We start from the raw sequence: 15200 nt of genomic DNA, 5'->3' as shown, positions 1-15200 counted from the left end.
TTGTTTTTTTTAAAGGCTAGTGAGATTCTAAACTCGTCATACTGAGTCCAAGTCCTCTGCTGTTATATATTGCTCCACCTAGCTCACTATACAATTTAAGTCGAGAAGGTATGTGGAGATCATCTAGTCGAGGTCATACAACATGTTCCCTATAGAACTAGCACTAGAAGCTAAAAGGTCCAATTCCAGCAACAATGCATTTTCCACACACAAAACCATGTTCTGTGAACACTTTGGGAATCAACACTACATAAAACAAAAAAGGAAACCCTTACCATCAATGTTCAACATCATTTTCCAAAGTGATGGTCGGACTGACTGATGGAATCCAAACCAAACTTCCCTTCCCCCACCAAGAGGGTTTGAGCATCCCTCTGATGCAGTAAAAAATGATCGCCCTACAGGTGTGTACCTAGAATCAAGAAATCAGTCATTACTTAGTAAAAATTACTTGTCAAATGATTTGACAACACTAACTTTAAAAAAGCAAAATAATTATCTGTCAACAAGTATTTACTTAGCATCTTCTATGAAGCTAGCCTGTGGGGCAGATTAATTTTGGGTCTTAAACTTTAATAAGACATGATCCCTCACCTCAAGTTAGTTCTTATAGTGAATGTAAAGATAACCAAGTGCTATCCCAATTTTTCTTTAAAATACCAGAACCATGGATAGTACACAGCACCCTAAGTTGTACCTTACACTAAGTTACATCATAGAATCAATAGAACTCAAATTAACCTGCAGAGATGATAAAAGACAAGGAGTATGAAAGATGGAATCAACATCAGAAGAATGAAATTCAAAGGCATGTTCTTCCAATAAATAGTCATTTGACAAAGGAAGAATATTAGCTTTATTCCTCTGATCCCTACATGACAATATCTACTTAATAATTAATTTTGTTGGAGTGGAAAGTTATGAACAGGCACACTGGGATATGTGGCATTATGAAGACTCCAAGAATTTTGGCTGTTTAAATTTTCAAGTGTTTGGATTGGGTTGACATGACAAACTATCTCAGTATTCCTCGTAATGGAACTGAGACTGAATTAAGTAGCTACAAATGACTAAAAAACTGGGAAATGGGGAGACTCTCTCTAGTGGCCATGCTAGCATGAAAGGAAAGATCTAGGAGGAAGTAGAGAATTGGATAAAAATGGCAGTAGGTCCAACATATTCTTTAAGTCCTATATTCTCCAAGAAGGTATGTGAAATTACTTCTGCCTGCACTGATACCACAGAATCAGATCATAAGAATCTCCAAGAAGGAAGGGTCTCCATGAGTCAAGAATTACAATACCTTTTTGATACAGGAATCTATTATCTATCTTAAGTGGTCATCTATCCTTTCCTTGAAATCCTCCAAAAGGTAGTTCCTTCCATTTCTAGAAAGCTTTAATTGGCTTTTGTCATACTGAGTTTTAAAAATCAGTCTCTATGAATTAAGTGACTTGCCCACTAACCACATGGCTAATACCAGGGAATCCTGACTCCCAAGTCTGATATTCTTTCCATTGTATTATACTGCCTCAATATCATTTTGTCCAATATTTGTAGAATAATAATGTTTTAGGTGCTATAGTCCCTGGCTTCCAGAAAGAATACTACATATACAAGAAACCCAGCATATATAGTAGATACAACAGATTATAAATATATCTATATAGATACCATACTAACACATGTATCAAACATTTTTCCTTTACAGGCTTATTCTTTTTAAGTTTCTTATCTTTACCCCTTTTTGTAATCTCTGTTAGTGAATTCATAATTTAGGTTCCATTTTCTCTCCCTTTGTCTATAGCAGCTATTTTTGGGAAACCATCATGATTTCACTTATGTTTCATTTTATCATTTATTTTGTGTTCATTGACAATCTTGAAGACCTTTAATTCTTGACTTCCCTTCCAGTAAACTATTTATAAGAACACTGAATTTTCAAGAGACATCATTATTCAGGTTTTAACAGTATAATACTTTTATTTAATACTGTCATATATGAAGTAAATTCTTTCCTTGGGTTTGCCATGTAGGATATGGCGCCTATGAAATATATGAATAAATATATACACATATATACATATATACATATATAAAATATATGTAACATTCATGCTATTTGTGAATATACATATATGTATATATGGCCTTGTGTTCCTTAAAAAGATCAATTTAAAATGTCTTAAAAAAAAAATCATTCTCTATGAAACTACCAGAGCCCTTCAACCTAAATCTATACTCTGGAATCAAGCAGAACAACCTAATCCTTCCTTCACCTGGCAACTCCCTTCAGCACTTAAAGTCCATGCACACATCTGTTTTTGGTTATCTCCTTGTACTATTTTCTAGCAATTTTATGTGCAGAATTGTGAACTATAGAGGAAGAATCAAAGGTAACTTCATATATAAAACACTTCAAGAACTCCCTAACAAAACATAATCTAACAGTAAATAGCACATATTGAGATGAGATATTGCCTTAAGGTTTGCAAAGCATCTCATATATTATCTCAATTAAATAATACTGTGAGGTAAGTCCTATTATTATTTTTTACTTTAAAAAGGGGAAATCTGGAGTTTAGAGACAGGTCACACAGCTAGTGAGTTAGAATGGATCTAAATGAAAGTCTTTGACTCTAAGACCTGCACCTTTATCCACCATGACACACTATCTTCCCAAAAGACTTATTATTATTATTTTTCCTTCATAGACAGAATATGTAAATTCCTAAAGCAGCAGTTCTCACCATATAATAGGCATTGAATAGTCACTTAATAAATATCTATTTACTTGTTGGAAATATTATAGAGGAGACTCTAGAGATGATGTGCTAATAAACACTTAACAAACAGCTCCCCAAAATGTAAAAATGCAACACACTTAAGTATAATCTATACTATTCATATTTTGCAATTTCTTTCTTAAGTCTAGTCATAATTTAATAAAATGACAAAAGTCCTGATTTATAGCCATGTGTTGATTTCCAAAATGTAAATGTTAATACTTCAACAGATTCCCCTCTTCAATCTCTCTAAGCAATGTTCACCCTAACCTGTCTCTGTTTAGAGACCTTCAATCACTGAAGAACTTACCAAGGCAGCCTATCTCTACCTTGGGATACTTGTACTATATATAGACATCTCTAATACCTAGATCCCAAACCATTAAGCACCTTTGGTAGAGTAGAGAAAAATAAAGGGGTACAGCTAAGTTAAAGGAAAGAACAGGAAACAGTCTCCAAATTGAATTAAGGAAGAAAAGAAATAAGATTTATAGTAGGAAGAAACCTTAGACTCCTATCTAGTCCATCACCTTCATTTGGTTCATGAAGAAACCAGAAAAGCATGATGCATAGAATGGTGAGACTTTGAATCAGGAAGACCATGGTTCAAATCCCATTTGTGATACTCTGTGAAAAAGGACAAGTTCCTTAAACTTATATCCTCATTGGTAAAATGGGGATAATACTGTAATGTCTACTTCAGAATTACTGTAACTCTCAAATGAAATCATGACAAGTTTTGAGTATTTTCAAGTACTATCTCAATGCTGTGTGAATTTGAATAATGCAACTACTTCCTAGGATTCATTATTTGCACTAATGAGGGCCTAGATGTGTTTGAATGTAAGTTCTTCATATTAACATTTTGGGGGTTGAAAAGTTTGATAGAAGGCAGTCTTCTATTTTAAGATTATGCCAGGCCTTTATGACAGTATCAATCCCAATCATGACTTGTTACACTGCTTGGTGACAGCCACTTGCATATGAAAAATTTTTAGGGCATAATAAAAGCTCACAGCTTTTGATATCAGCTTTGACTGTATGTCTTAGATGCATCACACTTGTTGGAATCATGGTTACCCTTCCTGAAGCAAGACACCAGGACCATCTGCCAGCAATCTACTAAATGAAAAGACAAACAGAATGTAGATGTGGAAATAAAAAAAAAATACTATTCTTTCATATATGTAGAAGTGTAAGATGGTTTATCTCCTTAAGCCATATCCAGGGCTATCTGTTATCAAATACTCACTTGAATTGCAGTATTGTGTGTGTGTGTGAGTGTGTGTGTGTTCCAATTATTATTTTTCTTTCCAAACAACTGTAGATATCATTTGGAGTGAATATTTAAGACATTAACATATTCTTATTATCAAAAGCCCTTTAGGGGGTAGATCACAACTTTATTTGGCCTTTAAAGATAAATAAGAGATATTTAGATGAAAAAGTAATCCCTAAATTCCTAAGTACCCATAGAGCCAAAGCTTTAATTCATAAATTCTTCCGGTTGAGAAGCATTAAAGAGAATTTTCATAAGGGAGATACCTTTGGTTTTAGCTGTTGGAATGAAGAAAAGTGATGTTGTTTGTCATTCATTTTTGAAGAGGACCAATGACAACATGGGCTAATGGCTTGACTTGTGGGTAAACTGAACTTACGTGAGAAAGAGTTGCACAAAGGTCTCATCCTCACTCTCTTCCAGAGTCACGGAAATACAGTGGTAAGACAAAAATCAGGATAACAGGCAAAGGCAATCTCAAGGTCTGACCAAGTTCTAAGTACTTCAAAGGTATCCAGACTAATTAGACTAGAAAGATAAAAATTTCTTCTAATTTGCAATTTTTTTCAGTTTGAAAATTCTTGGGCAATATTCTAGTTTGGAGATGGATTTCGTTCAGGTACTAAACAACCGGTTAATATACGAAGTCCCACTATGTCCCCTTACCTCATGGATGGTAAATGCCTCATCACTACATCCAGAGCCTGGATGGTTTCAAAAGGGACGCTTGGCAGGCGACCAGAGAGTGCATCATGCAGAGCCTGGAGACTCACACATGACATCCACTTTATAGCCACCTTAAATATCCTGTCTTTTCCTTCACCAGGCAATGTGACCTCCAACTCCACCTGCAACAATATTAAAATCAAAGAAGATGATTCTTTCCATATCAAAATAGTGATGGTAGGTGAAGCTACTGAAGGAAGCATTCTAGATTTGAATCCAAAACTAAGGTAACTGAATTCAAATGGGATACATCTTTACTTAGTAACCATAACAGACCTTCCTGACACTGTACTCACTTTTTAGGATAGTAAAAAAATGAGCAGGGTCCTAAGAGAATTTATAACACCACTGGGAAAACAGTGACCTGATGAAGATAATGATTACATACTAAAATGCCTACTGTGTGCCAGGCACAGTGCTTAGAAATGCCTAATTTCTCATTGATTATCAGATTAATAAATTTCTAATTCAGCAGCAGCATCTACCACAGAGGTGGCAAACACACAACCCACAGATGTTGCCCAAATAAGTCAGAACAAGATGAAAATATAATTGAGAAATATTTAACACAAATTAAAAAATACAAGAAAACATGTTATTTTATGTTTTTCTCAAGTTAATATGCAGCCCCTTTTCTTTTGAATTAGAGATTAATGATCTACAGGGCTTTGCAGTTCACAAAGTGTTTTATGAACCTAATCTCATTTGTGGCTTTGGTTAACATTTTACAGGGCTTTGAGGTTTACAAAACACTTTACAGATCCATAAAAGTGAAAAACATACATGTGAAGACCCTCCTCACAGGCCTCATATAATTCTAAGGCTTAGATGTTATCTTATTTGATTCTTAAAGATACTATTATAATTATCCACATTCTAGAGAAACTGAGGCTAAGAACAAAGTGACTCAAATAGTTGGGAAGTATCTAAAGTTGGATTTGAACTTGTCTTCCCAACTTCCCAACTCTTAAGACTAACATCTGATTCCACTGAACTACTGAGCCATTCAATATTATCTGCACAATAAATCAGTGAGGTGGGTTGCAAAAAAAGATCCAATTTTAGAATAAACTTAGTTTTTAAAAAAAAAATTTAAAAGCCATGAGAAATTATGAGGTCTAGTCATCCAAATAGTTCTGATACTATCATTAGAAACTTTCACCATTATTTCATAAACAAAGAAAAGTTAAGACAATGCATGCAATATACATACAACATGTCCCTAGCATTTCCCTGGTAAATCTAACTTGTCTCCTGACTACAAATCCAATCCTTTCTATCATACCTCACTACTTTGAATATGTCAGATAAATTCCAGATAAAAGAGAGAACAGTTGAAGACATCCCAAGCCCCAAAAAATATAGTTTTAATAAAATTTCCAAGGGAGCTCTTACAATGTAATCATAAGACAGCAAAATTTGAGCCCCTGTAGCTTGAGAATTGTCTGAAGCCTATAAGAAGGCTGGAGAACAGGGCCCACAGAAGGAATTCCCTTTTAAGGCATTTCTGAATCCCTTCAAAAGCATAAAACTTAGCTACTGATTAAAAATGTACAAGAAGGGTCACTTAGTGGAAGCAAAAGATAGTGATATTTGATTTCTTGATCAGTAAATATAAACTTCTAATGCAGTTAATAATGCATAGTTCTTGTGATTCTATTTTTTTTCTCCATCACATCTAGGAATGTAGAGATTAGAAAAATAATCAAGAAGTCATCTAGTTCAAACCTCATGCAAAATGCTGAGCCTACCTATAATATTGCCAACCAGCACTGATCATACATCTGTTTAAAGGTGGACTGGGGGAGGCTTTTGAAAAAGATACTGACTCATTTCTTATTTAAACTTTTCCAGGAACACTTGGCGCACTCTTTATCTAAACAATGCTGTTTTAAGCCCAATGGAACATGAAAATGCAGGGCAGGGTTAATTCTGTGGTCAATTTTAATTAATTTAGGATTTCCTATTTGGGAAAATATTAGAAACCTCAAATCTGCAAATGAAGTATGATAACTGACAGAAGGCTTTTGCCTACCATTGATATATGAAGCAATCTTCCCTTGGCTAGGATATTCAAAAGAAAACAAGCCCCAAATATTTTAGATTTAAAAGGACCTATATAGATACCTTCTTTTAAATTGTGTTCTATGGACCTTATGCAATCTAACACAGGTTGTATGGATAGTGACTAAAAGTTTAACTTGATTAATCAGACACAAGACCTTCATATAGGAAAGGTTCAAGGACAAATTCAAGAGTTAGTGTGATGTCATGGAAAGAATGCTGGATTTATAGTTGAGTACTTTGACTCAAATTCCAGCTCTGCTACTAATTACTTGTGTGATCTTACAACAAATAACTCAATGAACCTCAATTTCCTCATTTGTAAAATAAGTGAATTAGAAAACCTGGGAGGACTTCTATTTCTAAATCTATGATGCTAAGAATTAATTTAAATGTGAAAAATGAAATATAATTAAATTCATTAGCGATTATTGCTCATCTCAAACTATTTCCAAATGAGGAAAGGAAGATGTTGATGATGTCCTTTTGTTGAACATTCAATGTCCTTCACAATTTGTGCCCTACTTAACCTATATGTCCAATCTTCATATACCTCTCCAATTGGGGTGAACACACACAATAAGGCAGACGAGATATAGATCAAGATACAAGAAGAAAATATTATAGCTATTTTTATCTAAAATAATAAATTATAATTTATAAATATTTTAAATGTAGTTTGATGCTGAAACCCTCACTCATATGTCACACATCACTTATGATATACTAAGTATACTGAAAAAATAGAGTTCCATACAAATAGGGAAGGAATGATAGCTCCCTCATTTGATTTTCTTTTATTATATGTATGTTATAGATTCAGTGGATTTCAGATTGCATTATCTCATTTTAACTAAAATATGGAGAAGTGGCCTAAAAACATTCTTGTGATTAAGGATATTATTAATAATGTAGACACATGTGAATAACAAAAAAATGGCAGAGTTGACAATTGAACTACACTATTTTAGTAATTTCAGTATGAGTTCACTGTCAGCTTTATTCTAAGGAAAAAATGAAGTTCTAATCAGATAATAAGGCAGCAAAAAAATACACAATTATTAAGATTACTTGAAATATGGATTTATAGTCATAACTGTTAACAATGAATCTTGCTCTGAGCATAAATTGGGTCATGACATATTAGCTAATGATGGTATGAAGTCATAATGATTAGCAAGACATTTAAAAACTAAACTTTTGTTGCCAGAAATGACGTGTCACTATATAATTTTCTAACCTGTTTAGAAATTTTTCCGGTTTTAAACTAAGATTTAAAAAACAAACCCAACAATGCTCAATATTAACCTTACAAAACATTTTGTATTATTAATAAATGTATTTGTATGTTTTATATAAAATTAGAATTAAAGTACAAAGTATAATAAATCAATAGATATCAGGGGTGAATTTTTAAAAATATTTAAACAATAAGGTTAGTCAAATTATTACCTAGAAATAATCCTGAGCTTCATGACTATATACTGTTGTTTTCTCTGATTTTTTTCCTCTCTAAATTCTGCTGCTTTTAATCCCAGTCTAGCTCAAATGCCACCTCTTATGTGAATCAACTGGCATGTATTTATTAAGCATATATAATATAGCTGCTTAAGAAACAGTATGACCCAGTGAGGGGAAGTACAATATTTGGAGTCAGGGAAGCTGGATTTAAATTCCATCCTTGTCACATACTGTGTAGAATTTGAATAGGAGAAATGCAAGGTGGAGAAAAATATCCAAATTAAACATAATAATACAAATGATGGCAATAATAATATTTGCTAACATTTACATAAGACTTTAAGGTTTGTAAAGAGCTTTACATATATTGTTTAATTTAATCTTCACAACTATCATTTTAGGTAGGTGGTGTTATTATCATCACTATTTTATGATTAGGAAGCCAAGGCTGAGAGACATGAAATAGTTTGCCCATAATCATAGGAGTTAGCAGTTAGCAAGTGTCAGAAATGGGAAGGGAACTCAGGACTCTAGGTCCTGAACTCTATCCACTGTACTATTGAGCTGTCCAATTGAAATCAAAAGCAGCACAGTACAAAAGAAAGCATGTTACAGTTGGAGTCAAAGTAACAGGTTCAAAATTGGGCTTTGCTACTTATTTATTGTCCATATAACCTTAGACAATTCATCTAATCTCTCTGGAGCTTGAGAGTTAGAGCAAATGGGCTCCAAGTTCCTTTTCAGCTCTAGATCTGATTTTTTTTGGCTAATTTTAGTTATTTGGTTTAAGCTGAAGAATTTCATTGACCCAAAAGTTTTATCAGATTTCATTCCATGTAACAAAAACACTAAGGCAATGTTCATAAAATCATTTGGATAACTATAAAAGATTGCACTATATTTTTAAAAATAAATTATTCCCAACTGGGAAATGGCTAAATAAGTTGTGGTATCTGATTGTGATGGAATAATACTACACCACAAGAAATAATGAGCAGGTAAATCTTTTAAAAACTTGGAAAGACCTGCATGAAACAATGAAGAGCAAAACAGGAACCCAGAGAACAATATATACAGCTACAAAATTAATATTTGTAGAATAACTTGCGAATGTCCACCTCTAGAGAAAGAACTAATAAACAAAAACATGAAAGGCATAATTTATATTTACTTTTTTGTTGAGTGTCCTTTGGTTTAAGGAGGAGAGAGACAAGTTGAGCCAGCTAGGATTAAAGAATTTCAATTAAAATTGTTTTAATTATTCCTAGAATGTTTTTCTTTTAGCAAAATATTTGTTTTTTTTTCTTGAGAAACATGTTATTCTGTTCTTTAACACATATACATACACAATCAATGCCACACATACAAAAACAAGATTTCTACAAGAAACTGTCCCTCTTTCATACCACTTTCTTAAAAATGTATTAATTCTGCAAGTTACTTTCAAAACTGATGTAATTGTTTTTCCTTCCCAACTTCCTTTCTGTTCTTTTATTCATTTTACATTTTGTTTTCAAAACAAGAGAAGGTTCAGTTCAATGATAGGATCAGGAAACAGATAACTTTTTTTCTAGGAAGTCGGAGATGAAAAGGAAGAATGTTATTCAGTTGTGTAAAACTTTTCATGACCTATTAGGTGTTTTCTTGATAAAGACACTAGAGTGGTTTGCTTTTTTCCTTCTACAACGTTTTCTAGATGAAGAAAGTAAAGCAAACAGGATCAAGTGACTTGCCCAGTCACAGAGCTAATAAGTATTTGAGGCTGGACTTGAACATAAGTCTTCCTGACTAGCCCAGGCACTCGATCCTGCTCTACCTAGTTGCCCTTGAAAAAGAGTAACCTAAGGCATGAAGGCATGATAAGATCCTTTTAAAAGGTTATGTGATGTCTAATTTATGATAGATAGGCAGTAGGAGATATAAAAATGGAGATCAGCAGAGAGGTTTGTAAGAATAGATCTAAAAATCATTTGCATTGAGATGAACATTGAATCTATGGGAACTAATGAAATCACTAAATAAAATAGTATGGAGGGAGAAAAGAAGGTCCAGGACAGAGCCTTGATAGGCAATGATAGTTAACTCTGAGTGTCCACCAGTATCATCAGTGGGCAATTGATATGACTCGAGATTCATCAAAGAAGACTGAGAAGTAATTAAAAAGGTAGGAGGGGATCCAGACAAGGAAACAAGGTGGGACATTAAGTAACTTGCAACGGGTCACATAACTAATAAGTGTTTAAGGTATAGTTGAACTCAGGTCTTCTTATCTCCAAGTCCAGAACTGTGCCACCTAACTGCCATGAGAGATGTTACTAAGCTAGAAATTGATAAAAATTGGCAACAGACTGAATATTATGGGGTAGTGAGATAGTAGGAAGTTGAAGATGATTATTCATTGGGTGCAAGCTTGGGTGAATGGAGTACACCAGTAGGAAAGTTAAGAAGAGGAGAAGACTGGGGGTGACAGTGGTGGCATTCCATTCATTAATTAATTCATGTCATCCCATTCTATGACTTGATAAGTCTATTTTAGAAGAGGGTTCATAACAATAGTGACAAATAGGATTTAGCTTTAGGATTAAAAAATGTAGGAAAAGGTCTGTGCAAAAAATTCAATCTCTATAGCAGAGAAAATAACCCAATTCTCCTCTCATCTGAAAACCATCTGCCCTTTTTTGTGGATCAAGGGCCCCTACAGCCATCTGGTAAAACTTATGGACTCCTTTGAATAGTTTTTTTTTTAATATTGCACATTTTTATATATACATATAAATAAATATGCATGCATTTATTTAATGCATAAAATACATAGGACTACAAAGGAAGTCAATTATATTGAGTCATTTCCCCCCTCATCCAACTCAGACATCCCTCCTCCCCATTCATTTCAGGGTCCCTTTAGGGTAGACTCCAAGGTTTCAAATCTTAAGATCTAAGGTAACTAGAATTAAAGTTCTTATTTTTAAAATGTGATTGCCTTAGGAGTGGTATAACTGAGAACTGGCATATATGTTGCTCCAATCCAAAAAGCAGTTATGCTTGAAGATTAACTAGAAATCAAGTACATTATTACTACTCAGTTTGTCAAAAAACACTTAGCTTTCTGGTTGTCCTTGTAAACTTATGTTTATGGGTGTTGAGAACCAATTATATTCCCCCAAGATTGTCTATGTTGTCCCAAAACATAAATAATAACAGCAATATCTTACATTTGAATTATCCTTTACAATAAAGTGCTTTTCAAAGAGTATGGAAATATAGGTCCCTTGAGTCCTCTGGGATTTTTACCTGTACTTTTAAGACAGTACTAGGATAATATAGACTATGCCACCCCACCAGCCTAGGGATAAATGATGGAGTCAGGGGAGGAGGAGTAATAGGAACAATTATACTATATATATAAGGTATAACAAATATACCTTATACTCTGAAATCTTGCATTTTTCACCAGTTATCACTGGTGAAATCATCAGTTGCAAAACCTGTAGATTCAGCATTAGTCAAGCATGAATAATAAACTGATCAATCTTACCCATTCTGTGTACTGGATCTGTAATATTCTATACTGGGCATCAGCTTTGTACTTCATCTGTTTTATTAATTACTTATATTGTTCTATATTTAGATTAGAACTATCCAGAATGGTAAGGTATAATTAATTACCTATAGTGGTCCTCCAATGTACCACATTCTCCCCCCCATCATATTCTAGAAGGGCAGCAAGACCTCTCTTACATTGACTAATAATGACAAGGTGAACAATGAGGAACAAGGGACATGCACAACACATGCTCCTTATGACATACATGTGAAACTCCCAAACATGCTTCTACCTGAATTTGGCCGTGCCTATTTTCCAGGGTTTTCGGGAGATGTGATGATTTCTCTGGAAATCCTCAGACCCTAATAAATATGCTAAACCTGATCCACAGAGCATGGAAGCTGCTACTATACAGCAAAAGCTGCTATTCTATTAGCTCCAAAGAGGCTACTCTATCATCAGCCCTAAGGCTATCTGATTAGCCATAAGACTATTCCACCAGCTATTAGGCTATTATATTACCAAAAACCTCTTCTTCAAATAAAATTTTTTTACTTCTAGATTGAATGGAGTTTGAGCGTCTTATTCTTGGAACAAGACACTGCTACAAACTTGGGTATGTTTCTCTCACAACAATAGCAACTCACATTTATACAGCATCAGACTTTGAGTTCCCTGACAGCAGGAACTGTTTTGTGCCTTTCTTTGTGGCCCACAATGCCTGGTACATAGTAGGTTCTGAATAAAAGCATGTTGACTTGGCAGCAGTTTATAGGTTTTAAAAGTTTCTCTTATGGTAACAAGATGAATTTGAATGAATCAGAGCCAATCAAAAAATTTAAGCATATGCTATGTGCCAGGCATTGTAGTAAGCATTGAGAATATATAGAAAGGAATAAGATAGTCCCTGTCCTCATGGAATCTATAATCTGAAAGGACAAGATAATTCCTAAAAAGAAGCTGAAAAGGAAAGGGAAGAGGATAACCAGTATAGGGGCAGGAAGAAGTTCTAGGAAATGAATTACAGAATTCAAGAGAGAGAAGCTGGTTAGGAAATAATTAAGTAAGTGTCCTGGATGCCCTTGTCAAATGGAAACTCTAGGAGGAGCTCCCAGACATCTAACCTCTCTCCTCCAGGTAAGAGTTAGAGAGGGAGGTTATCAATCTCCAACAGTCTCCAGTATTGAAACCTTTATTTTTTCTAGACCCATGCGGATAAAACATCACATATGGACTTAGGAAGATATGAATTCAATTATGACCATAGATACTTACTAGCTATATCTTTTCCCCTTAAGTTTCCTCATGTGTAAAATGGGATCAATAATAGTACCTATTCCCAGGATTGGTGTGAGGACCAAATAAGATATTAAGTATAAATCCCATAGCATAGTGCCTGGGATATTGTAAGTGCTATATAAACATTAGCTATTATTGTTGTGGTTTTTAAATCTGGAATGTTCTGCTTTTCTCTCCCTCTCATCAGCACCGCCCCCATCAGTCTTTATAGTTGTTCAAAACCTATTTCTATGTTATTCATATTTGCAGTAGAGCGATTCTTTAACATCAAAATCCAATCACATCCCTATCGCACTCTGTAGTCAATCACATATATTTCTAGTGCATTCCTGATTCCATCAGTTCTTTCTCTGGATGTGGATAGCCTTCTTTCTCCAGAGTTCTTCTGGATTGTCCTGGGTCATTGCATTGTTACTGGTAGAAAAGTCTGTTACATTTGATTGTGCCACAATGTATCAGTCTCTGTCTATAATGTTTTTCTGGTCCTCTTCCTTTCACTCTGCATCAATTCCTGGAGGTCATTCCAGTTCACATGGAATTCCTCCATTTCTTTATTCCATTCAGCACAATAGTATTCCATCACCAACATATACCACAATTTATTCAGCCATTCCCCAATCAACAGACACCCCCTCATTTTCCAGTTTTTTGCCACCACAAAGAGTGCAGCTATAAATACTCTTGTACAAGTCTTTTTCCTTATTATCTCTTTGGGGTACAAGCCCAGCAATGCTATGGCTGGATCTAGGGGGCAGGCATTCATTTAAAACCCTTTGGGCATTATTCCAAACTGCCTTCCAGAATGGTTAGATCACTTCAACAATTCCACCAGCAGTGCATTAGTGTCCCAATTTTGCCACATCCCCTCCAACATTTATTGCTTTCCTTTGTTGTCGTATTGGCCAATCTGCTAGGTATGAAGTGGTATGCCAGAGTTGTTTTAATCTGCATTTCTCTAATCAGGAGGATCTCTCAGCAGTTCTTAGAAAATAACTACAATATCTTACAACTGTACTGCACAGCACTGCTTTTATTTCCTCTTAAATATATGTATTTTTATTATAATTAAAAGAAACAAAGGGAATATAGTTTCAGAGAAATCTAGGAAGAACTGCATAAAATGATACCAAAATAATTGAGCAGAACCACAAGAATAATTAATGTAGTAACAAAAACACTGTAAAGACAACTTTGAAAATCTTTGCAACAATAAACAATAACTGACCACGATTCCAGAGGACTCATGAAACAAAAGTTATCCACCTCCTGATAGAAAAGGGATAGACTTGAAAGTAAAGATTACAATATGAATTATTTCAGAATATGCTTTGCTTGATTGTACAAGCTTGTAACTGGGGTATTTGTTTTTCTTGCCTTTTCGGTGGGAAACGGAAGGGGAGGAAGAAGAAAAGGTAGAATGATATTTTTAAAAAAGGATATTCTCTCACTTGATATTCATCAATATGCTGTAAGGTAGATGGACACACTTTATTATCATCATTTTATAGATAAGGAAATGGAAGCTCAGAATTCATCCATTACCAAGTAAGATAAGGAGTAAGACTGGAATCCTAGTCTACAGTTCCAATTTTTATTTTCTCTTTCCATTAGCTATTCTGTTTACTATGGCTCTCACAGAAACTCTAAAGGGCTTCGCAATTTTAATTGGGATAATGCTACCCTGAAAAAAAATTCTAGTAGGCTAGGCATCCCTTTGGGCTGGGCATTTCAAATTATCTTCTGTATAAATGCTTGCTGTCTGCATTTGAGGAGCTTTTTTTTTTTTTAAATGCTTTTAGTTTCTGTATGGAAATATTGATTCAGTGAATACTTCACTCCTCCTCATCCTAAAACATACTTTCATCTTCACTCTAGCTATGTTGTCATGGTCTACTTACATGTTCCCAATGCAATTCAACCCAATTCACTACTCCTTAAATAAAACAAAAACCAAAAAACCCAACTCTTAGCTTCTGTCTTAGAAGCAATACTAAGTATCAGTTCCAAGACAAAAGAACAGAAGGACTAGGCAATTGGGGTT

General features: G+C 34.4%; 1 protein-coding gene across 2 annotated transcripts in view; it reads right to left on the bottom strand.

Moving 5' to 3' along the window:
• Nucleotides 1-15200, bottom strand: part of AGO2 (argonaute RISC catalytic component 2) — a 152168-nt gene that overhangs the window by 57375 nt on the left and 79593 nt on the right. Inside the window, exons 4-5 of one of the 2 annotated variants that reach the window (XM_007488388.3) lie at nt 4732-4916; nt 276-412 (exon numbers count right to left, since the gene is read on the bottom strand). In XM_007488388.3, coding sequence (XP_007488450.1) covers nt 276-412; nt 4732-4916 — 322 coding nt within the window. The remainder of the gene's footprint in view (nt 1-275; nt 413-4731; nt 4917-15200) is intronic. The other variant, XM_007488389.3, reaches the window with a different exon arrangement.

The sequence above is a fragment of the Monodelphis domestica genome, chromosome 3, assembly GCF_027887165.1.
Source record: "Monodelphis domestica isolate mMonDom1 chromosome 3, mMonDom1.pri, whole genome shotgun sequence".
In the NCBI taxonomy this organism is placed as follows: Eukaryota; Metazoa; Chordata; class Mammalia; order Didelphimorphia; family Didelphidae; genus Monodelphis; species Monodelphis domestica.
Note: the sequence above shows the minus strand (reverse complement) of the source record. Positions and strands in the feature narration are given on the sequence as shown.